Below are 26,896 nucleotides of genomic sequence, written 5' to 3'. Positions count from 1 at the left end.
GTGCTGCTAGAAAAAATTGCATTCTCAGAAAGGGCAAGTGATGATAGCTATTATCGGGTAGGTTCCAGTAAAATTTCAGTAAAATTTCGGCGAATTTCGCTGATTTGTTGTTGGCGAAATATGTTAGCTATCACCTTATTAAACATGATTTATTAACAGGAATATCAAAGATGATAATTAAACACGAGTTTCGGTGTTACAGCTTAAAAATTCAATCGAACCTTGTCGATTAAATATAGAGTTAGTTCTAATCTTGGAATGTTTCTATATTTATTGTCCAGATTTTGTTAGTTTTCTGAAAAATATCTTTCGAATCCAAGTTCTCCTGAAATACGGAACGAAAGGCGAAAGGAAACTACGCGATTGCGACAACACTGTGTCGCGTCACAATTCATCGAACGAAAGACTGAAAAATGATGCTCGGAAATCTCGCTCAGGTCAGAAAGATTCTTTCCTATGTTCACGAATGTTGATATTACGTAAAATACGATTGGTTCGTGTGATTCGACTCGGATTCTACCGGATTCGAGTTTTTTTCCCCAACAATACGTCTATTTCCTGTTTTTCTACAACGTCATCTTTATTTCCTGCATTTTCCCGCTTATTCCGGAACAGAAATTCCAAGAATAGCACAGACGTTTTATATTATAGCTTATTTTTTAATTTGCTTTCCCATATTGCAGGCAATATGTAGTGGTCGATATCAAATAATGAAAAAAGGGCAATAAAACATCTGAAACATTTATCTACTTGTATTGATGATAGCTCATTTAATATTAGCAGTTAACCCCTTGCTTATCATAATGTGAACGGTACGCAAATGCCATGTTTCGGGCAATAAAGAGTCAATATCTGATTATTGCGCTTCGATTTGAAAGTCAGAGTTGAAAATGTCATCTGTCCGAAAAATAAAATATCCAGTTTCTAGGTTGAGACAAATCAATTTCTATTGGAAAGTCAATTTTGATATTTATTAGAGCGCGCATTGATTGATTTCATCCATTATGACAATGTTATTATCACTCTAAATGACCCGATACAGAAAAGTCGAATTTAGCAAAATTTTAGGATGATTCATTTTTAGAATCAAATCTACGAATTTTGACGATCTGTTATTTTGTCTGATGTCAGAAAAACACGGTGCGTCAAGGTATTGACAAAGTTTTAATATGTATCATATCATTTGTGCGTAAAAGATGACTTCACCAACGTAATAGGGATATTCATTATGTTGTCGATGATTCTTAGTCTAGTTTGGAGTTCTTGGAAAATTTTTGAACACCGCGCTGTTCTCTTTTTATGATGTAACCATCATGTGAACAATATCGTTCTTCTCCCCAATCGTTCCAACATCATTTTAATTCAGTTCATTATGCGGATAATGAATCTCGCTCCATTGATTGGTCCCATTGGGACACGGTCTGAAGATTTATTTATTCATGGATTGTCACGATCGCTCAAATCCGAATTACCGGGCTTGTTATAAAACGAGATTTGCAACGGGGCTTGATGGCGTTGTGTTAATTAGAATTTGAATTTATTAAAGAAAATGGCTTTTTATGAATCCAATCGTGGTGTAATGAGCTCGATAGTAACCCGCGTCATTAAGAACGGTCTCGTGTGAATTGAAATCCAAGTATATTGTATCCTTGATAGTGAGGGTGCTTTGAGATTTCACAGACGTGCGTAGAATATAATTCGCTACCTCGATGGTGATGAACACAATCGAATAATATATTAATATTGAAATAAAATCAGATGTTACCGTCTGATTCTGTTGCTCAGGCCAGTTCTATTTTGTTAATAATTTCATCATATCAAAACATCAAAAGATTGCAATAAAGTGACAAGAAATGAAGGTGTCGAAACGACTTGGAGTATAGCCTTTCAATCGGACATGCTACTTAAATAAATCTTGGGTATATATGCGTTATCTGTGATTGAAATCGTAACAGGGAATCGCATGCAATTAGGCGTTCGATTGTAAATCCAGATGCAGTCGATGTGGCGTCTTTGAATTGTCAAATGTCAAGCGCGTGACACGAACCACAAGACGCGACGCAATTAATGGATCACGGCATCTCACTGGTAAAGCCAGCACTCGATAATATCCATTTGATACCGCGCCGGTGTAAGTGGCGAATTAAAAGCGGTTACAATTCTTGTTCCGTTGGTGAGACTCTTGGAGATACAGCACTTCAGTATACCATTGAATAACATATTGATACTGAAATAAACCTGCATATTTTCGGCTGATACTCGTCAGGGGTAATCGTCGGCGACTAGCAGAGAATTGGAAGGAACTTTGTATATCAACAATCGTATCACTAAATATGACGAGTGAATATCATTTGTTACGGCTTCACAACAGTATCAACGGGATGTAAAGTTCAAATTTGTACCTTTTTCGCGACCACGTGAAGATGATTTGGTATTTTTCCGACCTTTTCTAGTTACCCACATTGAATTGCACTACAATCCTGTGGTTTGATCACGACTAAACAGATATGTCGTTTCCACTAACGCGTGTAGCTTTGTTGTTCATATTTCGCATGCTGTGATATGACCAATCGAGGTTTACGGCCTTCCGCAGTGGAAAATACCATCACAACTATAATTCTCGTTGATATACTATTCAATTGTATATTGATGTTCTGTAGCTATACAAGAGACCACTAGATTCGACCGTCAGCCAACGTATTAAGAGATTACGACGTCACGACAAATCTCGAACCCAATTCTTTTGATCACAGGTGGGATGCGTGATCATAATCCACATTTGAATAAACAATGGCTGTCTTTATTGCATGAATAATGCAGCTGATGCACGGCATTGAAATGTCCGACTGCTGCTTCTAACTATCCATATCGCGCGAAATGCGATAAATATTGCAAGATATTGACATTAATTTTTCAGAGTCATTTTGATTTTCGATGATTGCGCCACTATATAGAGGTGTTATTTTGGCGAGATTCGAAATATCCGTATTTCGGGTGCGGACACGTATCGCTTATCGCCTGAATAATTGATGCCGCATTCAGATATGCGGGCCTTGGATATAAAGTGGGCCGGGGTTGAAAATAGAGGATTGTAAAATGAGAATTGTCGAAATATCTAGGATTTAAGGGGTCGGTTTGATATGTTACGTCATCAATGGTCTGTCGATTCGCGAAGATTCGGTTCGCGAGATCAATAATTAATTTACTTCTTATTGGAATCCTTGCTATTCCGAGACTCTGCGAGTTTCATTGGCGACTGTGCAAATTGCAAACAAGGACTTGAAATCACGATTGATGTGGTTTTTCGCGCTTAGCGCGGCTCTATACGGACAGCGTATTTTTGTGGGAATCGCACTTTCGAAAATTGCACAAACTATTTGTAATCGACAATAAACTAGGAATTAACTTAATGAATTTCTTTGGCAACCTTCGGCTTTTGCACCTCGCGCGGCTAATTAAGGAACGCGGGCTTCGGGGGGAATCGAGCTCTCGAAAACTATTTGAAAATGGTAATAAATAGTAATTGACTTCATGAAATCCGTTGACAAAATTAGAAAGAAGTGTTTGATGTCGCGAGCAAAATGGGTTTTCGCACATCGCGTGGCTCTATACGAACAGCGTCTTTTGGGGGTAATTGTACTGTCGGAAATTGTATTTGTGAAAGAGAAAAGACGACGAGCGATAAGAGGGAGAGAGAGAGAGAAGAAGAATGAAAAATGAGAGAGAATAAAGCGAGAGAGAGAAGGAGAAAGATACAGAGAGGATAGAGAGAGAAGAGAGATGTTACTTTGAGAAACTCAAACTTCGAAAGAAATTTCGGTATTGGCGGTAAACATTATCGGTAATTTTCGCGACTTATAAACTGGAAATATTGATATATCTCTTATAGCTTACATGTGTCCAGATGAAGCTTTTCTAGTTCATTTCATGTTAAAGTTAGCAATGGCTGTGAAGCTGTTCAAATAAATGCTCTGAACTTTTGGGAATGCGCCTCAAGCTAGATGCCATATCTTCTGAATATCGGCCGAGTATATCGTAGTTATTGCTGAAGGTGCTACTTATCGGTTTTATCGGCATCGGCCGGATTTCGAGCGCTGCTCTTAGATTTCTGAAAAGGGTCGAAAATCGAAATCACAAGTCGGGATCGTCTGTTTCAACTTCAATTACCGCGAGCTATATGATTCATGATCCTGACTTTATTTCGAAACGATGATTAGAAAATATGTTATCGTGATCGATCGGGTGTTACCGCCATTTTGAATTTAACTATACTACCTGATACTGAAATATGTCCAAATTTACCCCCAGCCCCTAATTTGAAGATAATTTGCGTCAATATCGCGCAATTAGATATAGAAATTTAATAGTAAGTAGAAATCAAGCATTCTAGGCCTAGTTTTGTTTGGAAAAACGTGGAGTAGAAATGCAAGCAAGCTAAAGACATCAGGACTTGAGTAAGTGTCAAAATTTGTCGTGAAACACTTGAGAACTCATAAAAAGTAGAAGTATACTTCATAACCGACCACCAGAAAGTTAATCTATAGGCTTCAAAGATCCGAGAGAACACTCGGTGATACGATTGTTGGTATACAAATTTATAGACCAGTGGTTCCCAACGTGTGCGATTTTGAGGAACAAGGAGGCAAAAATACCGAAGGGGAGATTTAAGGGGATGAAAAATGTTAGAAACTCCGGTGAGATATGTTTAATTGAAACGTCCAAAAATATGCACGAGAATATGGCTTATTCATCATATGATGCGTTAGTTGACTAACAAAGGTAAACCCAACGGAAAGTAGTCACGGAAGCCGCTTGTCCGAAAAAATGACCTTGTTTTTCAGTCAGACCGATCAGAGTTAGATGAATGACTAAATTTCCCGCTTAGATGTCCTCTTTTTAGGCTTCGTAAATATGGGGGGGGGAGAGATTTTGTGTCGAGCTTGGTAAGGGGGCGATAAGTCGAAAAAGGTTGGGAACCACTGATCCGGTCCTAGTTTTGCCGATCAAATCAAAGATTGTCAAGCAGATGTGGAAGAATTTTTTTCATCGTAACCGTTAGAGTTAGTATAGTGCAAGTAGACATAAACTACTTGAGTGCTTCGAAAAGTAGAAGTAATTCGTTACTGACACCCGATATTCCCTCTAAGCTGCTCACGTGCTCGAATCCCCAAATACCCGCTATGCCATCAATGGCATGGAAATCCTGGCCTGGCCTGGCTGTCAACGCCATAAAGTAGGACGAATTGCCAGAAAGGTGGACATTTAGGCGTCCTAGGGGGACATTTTCGATTTCTTGAAAAAGGAGGGAAAATCCTCCTAAAAGAGGGCGTATGGTAACCAATGTTCCCTTTAAGCTGCGCGCGTGCACAAATGCGCAGTGCTGGCACGGTCCATGACCAGAGAAAATTTAAGTTGCGCACAAAATATCCGAAGTGTTGGTGAGTGCGCGCAGATTAGTCAAAAATTAGAGGGAACATTGATGGTAACTCTATAGGAAGTCAACTTGATGATTTTTTTGTTGTTTCTCTTTTGTGAATTCGGTAATTCTAATTCTAATCTAATTTTGATGAACTAAAAATATGCTATATGGTTTTCCGACTCTCAGTTCCAGTATAGAAATCGTAACGTGTGGCCTTTGGCGATCGCGGCCTTTCAGCAATGCAATAAAACGCGGTTTCGTTGCCATGGCGATTGCTGAAAGCTGATACAATTTTAATTGTGGAACCAAATCAAATTCTTTCCGTAAATCCGCTTCGGTTTCGGTCACGATACCTTGTTTTGCACCAGACACGGGACGCGTCTATGTTGCAAGCGCACCGCACGATGCGCATCAATCAGCACGCATGCATGAGATCTGAAATTGATCCGTTTGTCATATCACATCAGCAAAGTAGTCATGAATGGTTCCCAAGTAGAAGTAACGTTATATATTTATACGAAAGTACAAGAATTGAAGTACCTATTTCCAAGTAACTAAAAATGAGCGTTCCAGGCTGGTTTTCCCCAGAAACCGAAAACTGACTGTGTAAGTCATCCAAAGCTACAACTATTTGAGCGAGTACAGCAAAGAATCCAAACCTATTCGAGTACTGGGAAAAATAACGACAGAATCGACCTTGTATGCGTCCCTGTACCCAGCTCGGGATTATCGAATCGAATTCAAAATCTAAATTCGGGGTATTCTTTCGAAACGAAGTGAGATTTAAAATTCTATTTTTGATTCGATTTCGAATCTCGGCAATCGAAATATGCAACCGGGCGTATTGAAATTACAATCTCGAGCAGCCTATTTTAAGCTTTATACAGGCTTTTTATTAGATAAGACTTAAAATTATAGCAGCACAGTTTTTTCAAAGTTAGACTAGAATTAGAATTATAGCTACACATTTTTCCAAATTACATTAGAATTGGAATTATAGCTACACAGGTTATTTTCAAATTAGATTACAAGTAGAATGATAGCTACACATTTTTTTCAAAATAGACTAGAATTAGAATTATAGCTACACTGTTTTCTTCCAAATAGACTAGAATTAGAATTATAGCTACACATTGGCGCAAAGCCCCAATCGAAGCAATAATTCGATGGACCCAAAACTGCCGAAACTAAACCTAAAAACATGTAATCTATTTCGAACTCGATCTGCTTTGTTCGTAACAGAGAGCGCCGTCTCTCGCGATTGTGATGAAACAAATTAAATCTAATCGTCACTGATCGCGGATACCCGCCTTCCATTCATCTTTTTGTTTCTGTTTTACGAATTGGATTTTTTGATCGAAACCTGCAACTCGTTATTAAAGATTTAATCGTCGCCCGGGATCGGCTACTTGACGAAAGTCGGCATTGGAAGCGGGCGGAATTCAAGGCATTAATTTAACGTTCATTTCTACCTCGAAACATACGATTTATAAGTGTTTTGTTATTTTCCATCAAATATCACTCAATTCCAGCTTTCCTGCAAAACTTTGCGATTCGCAAAATAGGACGAATATACGACGATAGTTCAAGACATCGTTTGGAAACAAATGTACTTCGTTACAGCGATTATGAGATAACATTACTATAACGTAACATTTAAGATAACACTTCTTGAACTTTCTGAGAAATTTTGAAGAATTTCGATATACAATTGATTATTATATTGATATTGAAATAAACCAGAATATTTTTGGCTTACACTCGTCAGGGATAATCGTCAGCAACTAGCAGAGAATTGGTAAGAACATTGTATATCAGCAATCAAATATATTTGGTGATACTATTGTTGATATGCAATGTTCTTTCCAATTCTCTACAAGTTGCTGGCGATTACCCCTAACGAGTGTCAGCCGAGAATATTTAAGTGTATTTCAATAGCAATATACCATTCAATTGTATATCGAAGTTCTGTACCTCCAAGAAGATCTCTACGTAACATTTATGATAATATTTTTTGAATATGTTGTTGCATTTTGAAGAATACATTATATGTCATTGGTTCCTAACTCCCCATAACTAATGTGGGTCAAATTTTAACAACAACATAAGAGAGGATCCAAAAAAACGTGATTATTATGTATTTACTAGTCCTACCCTGATGTTGAATTCATTTTATACATTCTAAAACATGAATGACGACGTTCGTAATAATTGCACAGTCGCAACACCTTCCAATAGGAGAATTATACTAAACAGCGATGTTTGTTCAATTATCGCAGCATAAAAAGGGAGTAGGATTGTTGATTTGTTCTCAACGAGAGTCATGAGTCAGAATTCTGTACCCAAATACTTAAAATCTAGTTGCAGCTCAGCAGTAGGACTGCGATATAGAATTGAATAGTATATCGATATTGAAATAAACCCGAATATTTTCGGCTGACATCAGTGGTAATCGTCAACAGCTAGTAGAGAATTGAAGAGAACTCTGTACGCATATATAAACGTTTGATGTAAATTTCCAAATGCTTGTTAGTTATACAGGACCGATTTCCACATTCCTATGAAAGAGAAGTATAGGTTTCACATAAAGATATACATCCAAAGAAGAATTTAATGAACGCACAAAATAAATGCAGGCTATAAATTCTTCGGCAGTTACGATATCCAGAAGGCCACATCAACGAATTCGAAGTATCAATAACACTATTTCAATTCGAGCATAGGGCTGGAAGTTTCCCGTTGACAAATACACTATATGTTGCGTGTCACACGTTGGGTGTGACGATTCACCAAACCTAATATTTTATGCAAAAATGTGGACACTCCTAGTATTCATGATTATAGTTCCTTCATGTCCAAGCCCACGAACCTCTCAAAATCGTCTCACAAACAGGAAAACACGATTTCAGGAGAAAACGCTGCGATTTTCTAATCGAAAAGTGCCACGGTTAGATTGTTCCAATTTCCATCGCTTTTGAAGTGTTTTGATTGATAACCTCTCTGTGTAGAGTTGTATTCCACAGTCTGGAAATGGTAGTAAGTAAGCAGGATTGGTTTAATCGTGGCTTTGTAAATTTCTTTTCAATTTCGGAAAATAAGTCTGTGCGTCAACAGTTTGCTATTTACGGCGGCTCTCGAGAGGATGTCGAATTTAGTAGAATATTTATTTCAACTACCAGGATTATTATATACAAATCATCGAGAATGTTGGTTTTATATCTGAATTTAAGTAACGCAGGAAATGTCATCGAATTGAGAATGTGAGTCTGTAAATTTTTCTGAGAAATAATATCGATGGAAATCAGTTGATTTTTAATTTACAACTAGCGATAGAAAATGATTTCTCGATAGCTTGAATATCGGCAGAATATATCGGGGTTATCGGTGAAATTGCCGTATCGGTTTTATCGATATCGGCTCAAAAATCGGATTTCGGTTTGGCTCCAGTTAAGATCCGACGTGGCGAAGGATTTACAGGCCAGCCCACGTCATTTTCAATAAATTGAGTGTCTAAAGTCTGTGCAAGATGCTATCGATTTTGTGTTCATCCACAGAACATGCGTCTGTTTTTATAAACAGTTTCACATGTACTATCGTTTCGCCACTATTGCATACCTCGATTGTAAGCGTCCTCTCTTATACAGTGATGTATAAAGCTGCAACTAAACTTGCGCTAATGGCACAAACTCACTTACGATTAATGATGTAATTTGGCGTCTGTGGCGTAGTAAGTTGGCTGTAATAATATCAAATTGTTTCATGATTGTCGACTGCTCGCAAATTGTGTCCATGCATATGAATAATGCCTACACCGCAGGCCTTTGTATTCAGTAAATTTGCGAGCACGGTATGTACAATGCAGGCTACGACTCATTATCAAAGTACCACGCAACTTATCTGGGATTGATAGACCTTGGCTAAAGTCGTGTAGCTGAGTGCTTCGATTGTGAATTGAGTGTTAGACTTCGAGTGGAGCATTACTCATAATGAAATCACAACAGTATATGTTAGATTTGGACAGCTCGAATATGCACCTACAAATAGTAACATAAGTTGTACACCGGGTTAATGATATTTTAGTATTTTTGGACCATAGAAATTTCATTTCGCTTTGATACGATGTTGTACCAGTGTTGGGATCAAGTCACTACCTTCGAGTCACGAGTCATCTCGAGTCATTGCAGATTTTGACTCGAGTCAAGTCAAGTCAATCGATTTTCAAATGTGACTCGAGTCAAGTCAAGTCACTCGTTTTTTGGAGGTGACTCGAGTCAAGTCGAGTCAAGTCAAGTCAAGTCACGAGTCAAGTCACAATTCAAGTCAATTTGAATTTTAGATGTATGAATGATGATTCAAAGTCATCACATTTTGCTAGATGTGTGAAAGACAGATAAATTGATCATTTATCTTGGATCAAATAACGAATATCTAGTTAAATATACATGCAAAAAGACATTGTATCCCTCACGCACACGTAAAACTGCTAATAAAATACGTGAGTATCTGTACAGCTACATGCTACAGTCAGTTATTATCGTCCAAACTGTAGGTCGTGTAGGACCTATTACGAAGCTTCGAGAAGTTGAAACAAATTTATATGGTACAATAACCAACAACACCCATTTACACATCCACGAGAATATAAACGCACAAAGTATATTTGTTCGATTTAAATCATACAAGAGGGTTGGTAAATGTGAGCAATGCGCATCGCTAAGCATAAGCATTGAGCCATCTAAGGAACAGAAACACATTGCTATTTAGATCAATCTTCTACTACTACTACTACTACTTCGACAACGTAGGCTGTGCTTGTTTAGTTTGCGGTCAATTTATTTGTGATCCAACAATGGAGGATCACTGTAACGTAGAATCATGAATGACTGGCTGGTCTCGCAAGTAACACTGGCATACCTAGAACAGTCCGAACATACACAAAATACAGTGATATATTCGACACCGTTTACTAGATGACTTGAAATTGACTCGAAAATTTTGGTCCGAGTCACGAGTCAATGCACATTTTTGAAGCTCCGAGTCAAGTCAAGTCAAGTCATTTTTCTAAAGTGACTCGAGTCAAGTCAAGTCATATGAAAAGTTGACTCGAGTCTGACTCGAGTCAAGTCATGACTCGAGTCATCCCAACACTGTGTTGTACGTGGGTCAGTGAAGTGCTCTGTTCCTATACTTACGTGCGTAGCTTGTAGGATACTGTTAAGGTCGAGGTTTCAAGGCCTCCACATTACTGTCAAAACTATAATTCTCATGAATTCATTAACTCTTATTGACAATGAGCGTGCAATTCTGGTAGCTTGCTTCAAAATATCATCTTTCACTATTCGACTCGAATCATACGAATTAGTACTACACTCGAATCTTTTTAACGAGCTCTAGTGATTAAGACAGTGGTTCTAGTCAGATATAACTTGGTATGTACGCTAACACTATACGAACGCTTACGTGGTAGGAAAAAGTTTGGTTATCACTGGTTGGTTATTCAGTATGCAGATTCTCAAATGCGTTCTGGCTTTCTCATATCGCGGACCAGTAACAACAGGTCCTAGCATGGATCTATATTTGAGGATTCAAACGTAATTTAATCACGCTCTCCGATATTGGACCGCCACTATTGCTCATAACGAAGTAATAACGCTGGTTTACAGTAAATATTCATTATCATTGAGTGTTTGCGTGAAATCGTGTTTTAACGCTGTTTTTGATGCACAGATTATTTTGCGCAACTGTATTCTGTAGCAATGTAGGAGGATTTGTACTCTGTCAAGAAACATGAATGGATGCTCAAAATTCCCAAATGTCCTCTTTTTTTCGCATTTTCAGTTAATTTCTGATACTTTCAAAAAGATCTTAAGCGAGACGTTGTATTTATACCCAAAAATTACTGGAGCCATAAAACACGCGGAATTGTTGGTTTGAAAATGGATTTCCAATAAATTGCCCTAGCAACCTTCTTGGTTGCTATTGCATACATTGTTCGACGTTCTCTGGACCTTCTGCGCCTGTTCACGTGCGAGGATCTGCCGCAATTGCTCTGGCACGCACATTGTTCTGAATCAGTTTCGAGCATCCTGACGGTTGTATGTAATTTCAACGATATTTTGTGTATACAATTTCACGAACCCTAGGAAAAAGGTTAATTCCTATTTCTTTGCTCTGTTTTTGTAACTTTGGCCAGCACAAAAAAGTCCTCTTTTTGGGTGCTCAAAATATGGTAGGCCATGGCCTACTAAAAACAGTTTTTAGTAGGCCTTGGGTAGGCATATTCTATATAATGTAGCCTATTGGATTTTTGTTTATGGAATTATAGGCGAAGAATTGCGGTTCGCCAAAGTCTCGCAGATTAGCGTATGCAGTTACCCGTGTTACTGCAGGTTACGAATCACTGTTCTGTGGACTAGGTAGAGATTAATTTAGTTGAAGTTCAAACCAAGAGGTTCAACAAAATGGATGCCGTCTCAAATATCACATTCCCGCCATTTTTAAACTTTGATAATAGTCCCGACAAATTTTATTTTGAACTTGATCGCCAGACGGGCGATGTTTTTCGAGAGAACCGTTCGACCGTGTCGCTTCTCTCGTTTTCGGTATTTCGATCCAAATGTGCTCAGACAGACATGAAATGTAAGATATCAGATTTTTAAGTTCATACCGATAAAATCGATAACTAGCATCGATAAATGCATCCGATATTCAAAAGATTCGGAATCTGGCTGTAAGCTATGAGAAATAGATCAATATTCCAAGTATAGAATTCGCAGGTTATAGTTCTCTGATGTCTAATGGCCGATACCGATATTTCTTTCAAAATGTGATATCCACTCGATATTATCGGAGACTTTAGTTTTCCTGGAAATTCGAGAAATGCGGTTTTCGATTAAAATTTGATTGAAAACTGTGCTGAATATGAATTTTGTCTGTCGTCTCAGAATGTTTAAGTGTCGAATTTGATTATAAGTGGGACATGTCGAAATAAAAATTTCTGTTACTTATTATTACGTTTTTCGATACGAGATTACGATCAGATAATCCTTTTGTTTAAATTTGATCGAATTTGCTGGATGTCTGGTTTCAGTCCGTATACGATAGCCGAGCACGATTTTATAATTAAACACGTAAATAAACATTGTGTAACTTAAATAGCGGCGCTTTATTCGAAAGAATACCAGCCGTAAACCTCGAATTGGGTCGAAACTATGCGGTTTTCTGTTTGGAGGCCGTGTTACGTTGTGTGGTATCGCTATGCGTACACTGATCGTACCCGACTGCGGAACATCAATATGGAAATGCGGGTCAGCCACCAGCGGTCGATAACAGGTAGCTAGAAAATTTTCAATCATTCCAATTTAGATTAGAATTAAAATTATCGAATTTGCAGAAACTTGGAATTTAACTCCTCATGAGAGAGAAATCCCACACAAATCAGATTCATTTCAGATAAAATTAGGGTTCATTCTCATAAGCATGAGAATGTCAAGTGTCTGTACGAGTGCATCGAAACATTTCAAAAATTACATTAGAATTAGATTTCCGACATTTCACTCTAACTACTTTAATAATCTAAAATAATCTAGTAGTCCAAGTTTAGTCAATACCTTTCCGTACGCCTTCTTTGCGTGTTAATTCATGCCCCTCTCCCCACCTACTGCAGTTTACTCGAGTTCAAACCGCGTGGTATTACCACTACTGGATAATTAGTCATAAAATCAACAGCATTTTCCGGATCAAATCCATAAACACATATCTTATAAGCGTCGTCATATTTGGATTAATGGAATGTTTAGGTTACGTTGGATTCCATTGTTGTAATCAAATTTCTCGTCTGGTGTCTGAGATAATATCGCGACCGCGAATTGCTAAATATTTGCGCAGCGCCATTTGCGAGCAAAACACGAAACTCGACCGAGTTTAAAGCGATCGTGAAGTGTCGTAGACGACTCCATTGTTAATGTCACACGCCCACTCTGTCACGTTTTTCTGGCGGTTAACAAATTTCGGAATTGAATCGGTTTGAATGTTACAAATGTTTAAGTTACAAATGCGGCCCATGGCAATGGAAAGGACTTTTAAATCAAGATTAAACATGTACTCAAGGTATTTATTGTTGGTACTCAAGTATAACTAGGATTGAAGTAGTAAATTTCTACTTTATTGTATGTGTTGTGTAGAAATAGTGGTTTTGTAGTAAGTAAAAATTAAGTATTTTAAGCCCAATTTTGCCTAAAAACCTGTTCATATGGAAGTAGGGTTTGTCTATCAACATAAGGACTTGAGTAATTAGTGCAACCTTACTCCCAAGAAAATAGAATTACTTCGTTACAAGCCTTTTCTGATTGGATCTCAAGTGCAAGTACAAACAAGTCAAATAAGTCAAAAGTAAATATTTTAGTCCAGGTTTTGCATAAAAGCCTTTTCAAATGGAATTGGGGGTCTCTAAAACTTCAACTATATTTCGTTACTGACCACATCCAGTCGGGTCTCAAGTACAAGTAGAAGTAAGATTCTCCAAGTAAGGATATTCTAAGCCTAGTTTTGCCTGAAAAACTTCAAATAGACGTGGATATCGATTTAAAACATTACCACTTGAGTAAGGTGTAAACATACTCCGAAAAAGTAAAAGTACTTCGTTTGTACTCACGCACAAGGACGTGTAACATCGTAAATTTCTACTTTTTGTATAAGCAGAGATTTCCAAGTAAACAGTAAGTATTAGAGACGTAATTTTGTCTCTAAAATGAAAAATTTCAAACCCTTACCCTAACATTTGGCCGGGACAATACTAGTTAGCCCTTTAGTTTACCGGACCACGACCTGTCATATCGATCTCGCCTTCCGATGCATGTCACCTTTTTTGTCACCTGTCCTTTTATATTATCTTCCCTTACTCTTCATTCAGTGTGCTTGCCTCCTTTTTTACATCACCTAGGCTAGGTGGGTGTCTGATTTCGAAGACTACTCCCAGTCGTTTCGACACCTTCGTATCTTTTCTTTGTATCGCAGTCTTGTGGTGTTTTGAAATGATGAAATTGAATTGAATTGACATTTAACACAGCATTGACGCTGTAAGTATGCAACGCTACGCCTAGTCGGCTCGAGCTACACGCTGACATTGCGAATTAACCTGATGATGCAGAAATCGGGAAAACTAGCTTCTCAATCAACGAGATCATTCTTTTATTCATGGGCTTGAACCCGCGCGACTCTGCGCCTTTTTTTAATCGTCTCGCGACTCAGCGATACGACTGACGAATGATGACGTCGGCAATATGTTCCAGGGTTTGGCGACTGGAAAATTTTCAGCATTTACAAATCAGATTATCATCGGGATGATAGCTACACAATTTTTTCCAAATTAGATAAGTTTTTAGATAAGATTTACTGAATTCGCAAAAGAAATACAATAAAAATCAACTTCACTACATATCAAATTTGACTCATTCTCATAAGCGCGAGAAAGGCAAATGTCTTTACATTAAGTTTTGCTGATTTGCGCCATAAAGTTCTTCTATTGCATTTTCAGAAAAAGTATATTATAGATTAGAAATGAGACCTTAACAACATTTCGAAAGTTAGCTTAATATCAGATTACCGGCATTAATTTGTCCATTTAAACCATTTAAATTATGTAGTTTTACAAGTCTAAAATGTCCGAGTAACGAAAATATACCTCCTCACACCAAGACTAATATTTCAACAACTAAAAACACTGTATTACCACCATTTGAGCCTATCGAGTATAATCCATATCGGATATAATCCGAAGTTCAGCATCGAGAAACGTGTTGAATAGATAACGATATGTCTGACAAATAGTGGTTCACCCTCACAAAGCTCCACGAAATAGTCACGGTACAGAAGTACCAGATTAATTTGAATGACTAGCCTTTATATACATGTTTGAATGCATATTTCAATCCATAATACAACCTTTCGAATCACTATCACCGTTATGACGCCATGAACTCATAATAGAACTCGAATGCCCGACTCCCATCCAAGCTTAATGCTCGAATCGTAATTGAATCGCCCAGATATTCGATTTTGCCTCGATCAGCATCGCGCATGCGCTGATACGTCTTTGATTTTGACATCTTCGATTTTTGCAATTTTTGCAATCGCTACTGTTCAAATATTTATATTATTTATTCTCCTAATTCGCCCGACGCGTTTCTTTCCGACGATTTGACTTGATCTGCTGAGTTTTAGTAATTCGAGGCTGCCATTTGGGAGAGGTGTCGCATTTCCGAATATAAAGCAACTGCCTTGTATCAATCGCGGATATTTAAAGCAAAGTATTGCCAGTGAGGGTTAGTACCAAGACACAGGTCTTGACGAATCTAGTTGTAAAACTAAATTTATCAATGCGAAAAGGCTCGATTATAATCTAATTCGTTAAATGTTTGTATGTTCTCATTTTAATTCTATCTAGGCCTAATGTATGGTTTTCCTGAAAATGCTACAGGGTAACTGTATCGTGCGACACGAGCTAAGCTTGATATATTGACATTTGCCATCCTCGTGCTTAAGAGGATGAAGTCTGATTTGCTATGAAGTGACCTTGATTTTTTTTTGTCTTTCTAAAACGGAATTTCGTCCAATTCCCAAGTTTTTGCAAGTTCAGGAACTCTATTTCGAATCTAATTTGAAAACACAAGTGTAGATATAATCCTTATTCTAATCTACATTGGAAACTCTCAAAATTTTCCAGTTTTTCAACCGTGATCTAGTCATCCCGAATCAATCCCAAAACGCGCCTCGTTGTGGCGCGATGTTTTCTTAATGAGCACACTTTTCACGCCCAATCGCCCTTCTAAATTGTGAGTTAATTCAAGTATCATCCCGACGCAACAATCACTACATCGAGACGTAATAATGCCTCTCGAGTAGTGTTATCAGTCAGTACGAAAAGAGGCATCGAGTGTTCTCTGCTCTACATTATTTTGATGGCTTAATAATCTAAAGTACGCTGTAGCAACATTGTTCGTGTCATCAGCTTTACCTGAACGGTAACCAGATTTATACAAACTATACCGATGTAGTTAGTTGACGGTCTACTAACTACAGGATATTTTTGTAGTTCTTGTTTTAGTTCACAAGCGAGTAATTCTAGTTCTAGTTCTAGTTGCGCATTTTAAAAATAATTTACTTGACGAACAGCTACGACTAGTCGTTTGGCGTGAATCGTGATACAGTCGTTCCTTTGTGTGATGGTTCTTGTAGCCATTGCTATCTCAGAGACATCGCCACAAACAGTGGCTTAGCCAGGGTTTGGTTTGGGGGGTCGAAACCCTTCCCGTGTCTAAATCTAACCCCCGTCGTTTCGAATTGCCGATTCCATCTACCATATTTCTTAGCTCATTCGTAATTAGGTAGTGTATCAGTAAATTAATGAGATCTTTCGAATTGAATTCAGTTAGCCCTGTTTTAGTTAGTCAGTTGCGAGTTCTAGGTTCAGTTGCGAGTTTTGAAAAGTAAGTAGTTCAAATTTTAGTTTTAGTTGCGTATTTTGAAAATCCGGTAGTTCGCACAATATGATTCCGATTAAATAAAAATTAATGAGTTGCTTCGGAATAGTCTTTGGTTAATTTTGTTTTAGTCGGTTATGGTTGGGAATTCTTAAAGGTCGTTAGTTCTAGATCCAGCTCCATATTTTAAAAATCTAGCAGTTCATAAAATCGAATTCCAATATAATAAAAATGAATGACTTGCTTTTGAATTGAAGTTAGTTAATTTTGTTTTATTTAGTTAATTACGGAGTTTTACAAGTAGTTTGTTCTAGTTCTAGTTCTTGCTGTGAATTTTGTAATGTGACTAGTTCTAGTTGTGATTTTAGGAAATTGAATAGCTCTAGTTCTACGTGCGCATTTTGAAAATCCAGTTACTTGTACAAGTATGAACGCAGCAACTAAACTACTTGTGTCTTATTGCAGGCTCAACAAGAACTGCTGTCTGGCATAGCCGCGTCTCGCGCCAACCCTTCCACGATGAAACTGGAAGCCGTCATGGAGAATATTCAGCGACAGAGAATGCGCGACCAGCAGAGACTCAAGTCTCCTATGTCCGATGATGCCAGCAAGCACGATGACGGAAATCACGACGAGAATGGACATGATGAAGCGGACAACAGAAATGGCGGTGAGTTCATTTTAACAGTATTGCCAAACTACTTGAGTGGAGACTTGGAAAACTGGACAGTTCTAGTTGTCTCTTTAGATTAATTAGAGATCAATGTCGGCAATCTACTGCTAATCTAATTTGTGAAATGCTTCTATGCTCTGATTTTATTTCTCATCTAATTTCTGCTTTTCCTGAAAACGCGACAGGACAGCTTTATCGTGCGAAGTGAGGCAAGTTCGCTGTACAGATACTTGTCATTTTTTTGCTTACGAGAAGGAACTCTGACTTGCTATGAACTGAACTTGGTTTCGGTTCTGTTACCAGATGCGTTCACATCACAAAGGCAGATTGGGTCACCGCCGTGCTCCGGTTCGCCCAAATCCGGCAGCATATCCGGAAGCCACCGAGGTGCGAATAGCGACGACGGAGCGATATCTCCTGATGGTCGTCGCCATGATACCGTAAGCATTTATTTTATTTTTCGTCGTTTCGCGATATTTTACAAGATTTCATGGATTCTGATTTGGAGAGTTTGTAAAAACGGATTGTATGATTTTGACTGGATTTGGATAAGATTTGGCTCACATATGACATGACTTCACGAGCGCCATATCTCTATGTTACTTTGTGTCAGCTGGAAGATGGAGACAGCGAGATGAATTATCCGATGAGCAGCCCGCGTGAAAATGATTCCTCATTCGCCAGGAGGAGGAGAGACTCTCACTCCCCACGCGTGGACCAATCCGCGATCAAAGCCAACGGGTGAGCATTAAGAATATGCATAATGGTTTGAGTGTTCGAATATAGTATTGATTGTAGGGGTCCCAGATGGGTAGTGAGATTTGTGACTATTTCGAGTATTTTATCAACATGAATTATAATAGGCTTACCATATTTTGGAAATCTAAAAAGAGGACACTTTTTTCAGAAATTTGAGACTTGCAAAACCGGAGAAGAATTCTCAAAAACCGGTGAATTTTTTCCACTTTGTGATCGGTTGACTAAAAAAAAGGTCATCTTTCCGCTCAGAGCTAAAATCACCGTTTTTCGCTCCGAAATACCCACCGGAGCGTCACTTCTGTGCTAATTTACGGCATATCACTCGCAATTTGCTCTAAATCTTACCTAAATTTTCAAAAAAGAGGACAAAATCTCAAAAATGAGGACAAAAGGGCGTCCTCCGAGGACACTTTCAAAAAAGTCAAAAAAGAGGACAAATCCTCTTAAAAGAGGACGCACGGTAACCCTAAATTATAACAGTGACATTGAGCATAAAGGTTTGAGTATTCGATTACGAATATAGTATTGACTGTAATGATTCACGTCAAGGATAGGATATGTTTGTTTGTTAAATATCAAGATTTGTGACGAATAACTATTTAATCAGCTATATTTAATCTAAAAACTACAAAAGAATAAGATATAAAATACAACTATATTTAATCTGTACGAATAGTCGTTTTGACACTTTCTTATCCCCTCCCAAACTGTGTAGCTATAGTTCTAATCTAATGTGAAAAAATGTGTAGCTATACCTCAAGTCTAATCAAATTTGAAAAAATTACTCCGATTCTAATCTAATCTGGACAAAAAATGTGTGGCTATTATTCTAATTCTAATCTAACTTGGATAAACTGTGTAGCTATAATTCTTATTCTAATGTAATATGGAAAAACTGTGTGGCAGCTATAATTCTAATTCTAATCTAACTTGAAAAACACTGTAGCTATCATTCTAATTAATTAATCTAATCTGAAAAGCTGAACATTTTCTAGTTCCAATGCACACTAGCGTAATTAGCGACAACAACGCGACTACAGGTAAAATCGCAACTTCGTATGACAGAAACGCCACAGCCCTGGCAGCCGCTCACCAAGCCGCCTTGGCCGCTGCCTTCGCCGCCGCCAACCGAGGAGGCTCTCCCAATTCGAACAACGTGGCCGCCAGCGTAGCCCAATTCTTTCCCGGAGCGATAGCGGCCGCGGCTAGCGGTCATTCGTCTCTGGCCGGAATGCAGTCGGCGGCAAATTCACTAGTCCAGCAGTTCGGACAATTTCCACCCGGGATGTCGATCGACCCGGCTCAACTGCCACAGGTATTCGTTGCTTGTCACGTTTTGTGGATACGTTTTTGTCCTAATAAATCTATTTTGACAGGGAGTTCGTGAATTAGCCCTGTTACAGCAAAGACATGCGGTGGCCGCTCACATGGCCGAGGCACAAAAGCGGTTACAAGAGCACCAGGCCATGGTCGGACATCAGGTGATATTAGCTTCTGAGACTAGTGCTGGGCAGAATGATTCGTATATCGACGAAAACTATAATTTCAATACTATTTTCCACTGTGGAAGCCAACATACGGAACAAGAGGATTTGTCCTCATTTTTCAGGAAATTGAAAATGTCATCCGAGGATGCCTAAATGCCCTACATTTTGGCAATACGTATACTCCTTTACAGCTTTTACAGCTAGGATAATGGACAGGGCCAACTGAAAATCGGCATAAGTGACGTGAAATAGGTAATATGGATGTTCGAGCGAGTCGATCCGAAGTCGAATGAAAACGAAGACCTTTTTATTTTATTTCTTAGTCAACTCAAAAATTTCCAGTAAATATACAATGTAATGGGTATGGTCAAAAAATACAAAATTATCTTTATGTGATGAAGAACTGGCATTTTATTCCTTACAGTCGCATAAAAGGTACATATTTGAACTTTCCGCATTTCTCATTCTGTTATAATGTTATAGTGGATTTTGTCAAGCCCTGACTTGTCCAACGACACGACCCGTTATTAAACCATCTATGTCATTCTAGAATTCTAGCAGTTCATTATCGAACACCATCTTCGGCTCAGGAGCGAACAGCCAAGGCTCATCCACATCGTCAAACACGTCATCGCCCACGAACCCGCATCAGCCAGAGAGGAGAGGAAGTCAACAAGAATGGACTTTTGAAGAACAGTTTAAGCAGGTATGAATTTAAAACTAGACGTGGTTTTATTATAGATCATATCAGTGGTAATCTACTTCTAATATAATTTGTGAAATGTGTCTATTCTCTCATTTTTATTCTAATCTATTCTGCTTTTCCTGAAAAAGTTACTGAAGAGCCGTATAGTGCCAACCGTACCAATCGTGTACATACATTTTCCATTCTCTCATGCTTGTGGGAACGGACTCTAATTTGATATGAAGTAAATATGATTTTTGTTATATTTCTTTTCAATTCGCAATCTCACTCAATTTTCAAATAATTTCCAAAGTAATTAGAAATTAAGCGTATAAATGAAGACGATTGGCTGTTGCAGGTTGCAGCTGTATGCATCAAGGCATCAACGCGAACTTGCGCGCTTTCATTTTCTAGAGGTCACGTATAATATGATCGAGCTGCATTTTCCTAGAAACATGGTTAGTCAGTCAGTCATTTTGCCCAACTTTTTATCAGATGAATACGCCACACGATTACGATCTCATGGCAAGATAGGAGGGTGTCGAAATGACTTGGAGTTGTCTTTTAATCAGACACCCACGTTGACCGACAGCATGTAAATAACAGGCACGTTAACTGAATAAAAAGTAATAAATAATTAGCGATATTCAATTGAATCATAAATTCATATAGAAATAAACCCGAATACTTTCGACTGTCAGAGTTAATCGTCAGAAACTAGTAAAGAATTGGAAAGAACTTTATCTATATAGTTTTTCAAATTCTGCGCTCCGGCTTTAAGCAACATTTCAGCAAAAATCCGCTTTTAACGAGCTTTCGAAGCTTCTATTCTAACACAAAAATTGACCTCGCATCAAAAGTAATCCGAACGCGTATTAAAGATGTTTGTAGGCTACATTACCCGATATGTTAGCAACAGAAAGGGATTTTCGAAAATATAATAGTTTTCGGCGCGATTTTTGCGATTAAGCAGCCGCGGTGAAATTCTGGTCAAATTAACCCGAAATCCGTCAGATTACGCGACTTATGTTGCTTCACTCTCTCGTCACTCTACAGACGCATATCAACCCAAAACCGTTTTTTTACGTACAGATCTCTCAATCTGGCGCCAAACTGTCTAAATACCGACTCGGTAGATAATCTTAAACACGAAAATGGGTAAATAAAATTCAAGTGGGGTCGTTTTTTACGATTTTATGCCCCTCGATTTCTGTGTTTCTGAAGCACTCTAATCTGATGGCGGAGCGAGCTATAAAATGGGTCAGCTTTTCGCTAAATTCCAACTCGGATCAAAGCGAACCGGGGGCTTAATCTCGAGTTTATATCTAAAATTTTCTGCCCCGTTTCACTCAGACAGTGTGCAACTGCGTGTGCGATTCCAAACTCTTATGATAACACTCGGCTCTAGATTATTGCCCTTTTAATCAAACCAGTATCAGTCTCTGCCAACAAACCTTTGGAAGGTATCACCAAATACGATGCCCGCGATTTAATGCGATTTGCTCGCATGCATGATATACGAGCGAGTAACCTTACGTGTTTCACACGGGGTTTACTTGATAAGGTTCAGTCAATTCGGTTTGTTTATGGTATAATTTCTTTATTTATAATTTCATCATTTCAAAACATCATTACCTTAAAATATAAAGATATGTGCAGTTGTTTAGTCGTTCAATAAGATACCCCCACATTACACTATAAATTGTAAATAAGAGGCAGGTAGACTGAATGAAATGTAACCGAACATAAGATAACATGACAGGTACAATTCAATTCTCTACTAGTTACTGGCGATTATCCCTGACGAAAAAATTCTGGTTCATTTCAATATGAATATATTATAAAATTGTATATTGACGTTCGGTACCTCGAAAAAATAGGAAGATGTCGTACTTCTAGTGCCGTGGTTCCCAACGTGTGCGATTTTGAGAGACAAGGGGGCGATGGGGGCGAAAATGTTAAAACTTCCAATGAAATATATTTAATTAACACGGTCAAAATGCATGTGAAGGCGGCTTATTCTGCGTATGACGGAAAATTTTACCGTGAAAACGGTCAATTCAACGGAAAGTAGACGCGGAAACCGGTTTTCCAGGCGCCTACAAGGAAAAATTACCTTTTTTCTGATTTAGGTGAATAAATTTCCCGGTTATATGTTTGTTTTTTTTGGATCCGTAAATAAGGGGGGGGGCGAAAATTTTAATCGAGTTTGATAAGGGGGACGATGAAATGAGAAAGGTTGGGAACCACTGCTAGTGCGTAAGTACTTATACTGTTTCGGAGTACCTAATTAGCTTTCGCCTATTAGCACTATAGTTCAAGGTTGGAGGTGACGACACACACCCGACTCATAGACCATCGATCACACTGTTTCTTTTTAATATATATTCGTTGTGCTCTTTTATTTTGCGTGAAAATCATATTTATTGGTTTTATTCTTTTAGCTCTGACGTTGATGCAGAGTTTTTTGCGCAACGATATTCTATAATAACGTATTAGATGGGTAATACGGTAGATTTTTGTTTTTGTGAGTATATAGTCGAAAATTTGGGGTGAGATGAAGGCTCGTACATTAACGTAAGGGTTCGGTCTCGGCAAAATCGACTATATGAGTGATTAGAAGTGGAGTCGAACATGAAATATATGGAAAATTCACATGTATAACTTTTATGTTACCGAAAAGAATAAAATGCTAGTCATACATATCATTAAATATTATTTGGTATTTTTTCTACCATGCTTATTTAGTGTACTTCACGGCAATGCTATGGCTTAATCACGGCTTCACAGATATGTCATTACCATTAACGTACGTTGCTTTGAACCACAAGTTTCGTATTATGTGATACGCCAAATTCAAGAATTCCATATTGAAAAATCATATCGAAAATATCGAATCATTGTGCTCATCCCTACGCCCCTGTACCGCATTTACCTTTACGCCGTAATAGGCGTTATGGGCGGCATTACATAGCACCCATCGACATCAAACGCGATTTGATCTTGAATTCCATCGAATTTTCGGTGTCGTATTTTGGCCACTGACACTTTTAATGAGCTTGTTTTGATGTCTGAACAACCGTGAGCCATGTTGTGGTTTTATTCCCGTCTCCGACCTTTGGCCCGCGCTTTGAAATTTCGCCGACGCGCGATTCGCCCGCCGCCCAATGAATTGTCAACAAAATGTCTGAGTCGTTCAGGTCGCTTGCAATGCGTGTGAATAGCATCGCTTGAGATGAATATTTATTTTGCACCCGTTATCTTTTTGGCGAATTAATCGTCAAAACATACCAACCGCGGTGTCCGTTACGTCAGGCGATAAAAAATGGGGTACGCCATATACGAAAATCGCGTGTTTCATCGATTTTTACTGAGAATGGCTGATGCCTGAACGCCAAGCTTGGCTCATTTCGCTCGATACAGTTTTCCTGTGGCATTTCCAGGAAAACCAGAAATGAGATCAAAGAAACATTTCACGAACTAGATTAGAATTGGATTGATTACCGTAATTTCGCTCTAATTACTTTAATCACGTAACTAGAATTTTCCAATTGTTCCATTTCTGAGTCAAGTTTCTGTTTTGCACCCCAAGAAATCCCCCCAGGATTTAGCTCCATAATGATTGGTGCATTGGTGTATCACCCATTGCAAGTGTGTTCAAGCAAAGATATAGGTACAAGAAGGCGATTTTTTTCAACACGCTACCCCCCCCCCCCCCCCGCCTTTTATCATAGTGAAAATTTTCTCAACCCGTTATATTCATATGATAGCAATCCCAATGGATACTTTCATGGCATGGAAGGTTATGACTGTTGATGAGAAAATTCTCAAATGTGGAATTCTGACTATACACAGAGCAATAACACAAGTCTTGAAGTGGCAGATCCGGAATCAAAATGCAGAAAATCGGCCTGGTGTAAATGACCATTGGATCCGACAAACGCCATGAATAGCCTACTACAAACAAACAACTATTAATTGGAGATAAATCGCGCCGAGCGGAGATTTTTCACTTGACCGCAGCTTCGACCCCCCCCCCCCCCAGTTTGAGAATCACTGTCATACTCTATGGAATAAATCTGATAAATATACAGCTCTTTTCCACTCGAGAATGCACAGTGTACATTTGCAGATCGCTACGTAGAGAATCAAAATAGCAATGGCGCGTCGACAGACATTGCGGTTGATTAAGTGCAGCTTCTTTATTCGCGCGCCAGCGTATCGCGTTACCACGATTTCTCTTTTGATACCTTCCACTTATCTGAGCCCCAATCGCTACCATCAATGTCCCATGACTGCGGGTCAACATATGTGTTGACACAAGACGCTAGAATGTTTGGGGTGCTGTACAATTGAATTCCGACGCGACATGCAATTCGTGCCTGTGCAAACAAGGGTCGGGGTGGATTTCAAATTGGATTTAAACGTGTTTGATTCTTGTCTCCGTGATTTATTGACATGATGGTATTTAATCAGCTATAAAATTACACCTATTTGTAGTGGTATGAGTCATTTTGCGTCGTGAATACACATCTTGCGATTTCCAAAGTATAACCAACAATGATTACTCGCTAAAAGCATACGACTAGGGCTGAGCACAATGATTCCAGTACTCGAATCTGAATAGAGCATTAATACTAACGATTCGAGGCGAGTGGTGAGATGTGAGTATTGCAATTATACTCTTTTTGCGACTATGGTTAGGGTCAGGGTTAAGGTTAGGGCTGGAACTTTTTCATTTTCATTTCAAAACCATTTTCCACTGTGTGCACCTTGAAACGTCGATTGTTCATGTATCGTAGAGCAAGAAACATGAGGTAAAGCTACGCACGTTAGCAGAAATGACCTATCCTTGAAGTTGTGATCAACCGACAGCATTGTCACAGCGTTCAATGAAATGGGTATGGTCGAAAAATACCAGGTTATATTTAATGTGATGTAGAACTGCTACTATAGTCGTATAAAAGGTACGTATTTGAACTCTCCACATCAGTCCTACGTACTACTGACTTGAGTACTTTTCAAATCCTTCTATTTCTCTTTGGAGGTAATTTGTACGTGTCTGCAAAATTGCTTGTGGAGTACCTTTCAGAAATTCGTTTTCAAGTTGAAGTTCTTTGACAAGTCTGTGAAATACCTACTTCTACTTGTAATCGAGTAGAATTTAATCATGTTACTTCTACTTCTACTTGAGCAGCAACCCTGACTACTTTGACAACCTCTGGGGATTACGAATTCGATCAAATTCCCCCTCTTAATAGAAAGCATAAAGTCGTGTTTGTTCCGAAAACACAGCCGTCTAGCAATCTCCTGATAAGATCACTCGCATCACTTGACCATTGATCTTTTAGCTGCGGCTAACCTTGCCCGAAAGGTGGTCGTCACGCTCCGTCGCATACGACTCGTCTGGTTGACTGAAACCGTTTGTGCATCTGTGTTTGAACTCCATTAATGTTAAGTCTATTTTCGTAATGATAAAATGTAACGTAATACAGAGAGTCGACATCAAACCGGGTGGATAATCTCAGTGTAACAGCTATTTGTCACGAACGCTGTTTGATCAGTCACGGTACGCATTTTCAAGGCGGATTTCACAGCGATTGTTTCAAGGAAGTCAATTAATGGATTCGTACAAACTACTCGGTTTTCAAAATGCGCAGTTAGAACTAGGACTAGAACTCTAACTAGCGATCTTTAAAAATCTACAACTAGCTAATAACTGATAACACGAACTACTAATTTGCTAATGAGCTAAGAAATATTATAGAAAGAATCGACATTTTAAAAGGACTCTATTTCGAGTGTGAAACGGGATGGGCTTAGACCTCCAAAAACTCACCCCTGGCTACGCCACTGTTAGTAGAGATGACTCAGAGCCAGCAATGGCAAGAACATCACACAACAGAACACCGGTACCACGATTCACGCCGAACGACTAGTTGTAGCTGTAAGCGAGTAAATTTTTTTAATGCGCAACTAGAGCTACAACTACAACCAGTAGTTTGTTGACCGTCAACTAAGTGGATTGGTGGTTTGTACAAGTCTGCGGACGACGTATTGAACGGAATTGTTTCTTCACTATTCCCTGTTCAATTCCATACCTTCTCGAATTTTCCTTGTCGAAAAAAAACGTTTTTACATATCTTCACCGCAGTTGAACATAAATACAAGCTTGGGATCATTTGCGGTCAAAATAGTGTTCATTATCCAATTAATTTCGGTCGCCATGACCTTTGCCTTGAAACTGAGTAACCGCCTTTCGAGCAAGCTTTACAAAATTCAAATGTTGGAAATCATAAACTTGAGTTTCGGTACGATATTATGGAAAAATGGATGTGATTTTTTTTAAATTTCGTGACCCGTTTTTGGCTTTGGTTGTATCGTCAAATGATT

At 38.6% G+C, this 26,896-nt stretch overlaps 1 protein-coding gene across 1 annotated transcript in view; it reads left to right on the top strand.

The window, feature by feature from the left end:
• Positions 1-259: 259 nt before the first annotated feature.
• Positions 260-26,896, top strand: part of LOC145437768 (protein dead ringer homolog) — a 42,746-nt gene continuing 16,109 nt past the window's right edge. The window contains exons 1-7 of the mRNA XM_080315066.1: positions 260-437; positions 17,365-17,569; positions 17,876-18,012; positions 18,186-18,313; positions 19,397-19,646; positions 19,708-19,812; positions 20,369-20,524. Coding sequence (XP_080171192.1) covers positions 414-437; positions 17,365-17,569; positions 17,876-18,012; positions 18,186-18,313; positions 19,397-19,646; positions 19,708-19,812; positions 20,369-20,524 — 1,005 coding nt within the window. The 5' untranslated portion in view covers positions 260-413. The remainder of the gene's footprint in view (positions 438-17,364; positions 17,570-17,875; positions 18,013-18,185; positions 18,314-19,396; positions 19,647-19,707; positions 19,813-20,368; positions 20,525-26,896) is intronic.

The sequence above is a fragment of the Botryllus schlosseri genome, chromosome 4 (assembly GCF_051294905.1).
Source record: "Botryllus schlosseri isolate E-star chromosome 4, Bs_hap1, whole genome shotgun sequence".
In the NCBI taxonomy this organism is placed as follows: domain Eukaryota; kingdom Metazoa; phylum Chordata; class Ascidiacea; order Stolidobranchia; family Styelidae; genus Botryllus; species Botryllus schlosseri.
This window is presented reverse-complemented; position numbering and strand designations above follow the sequence as displayed.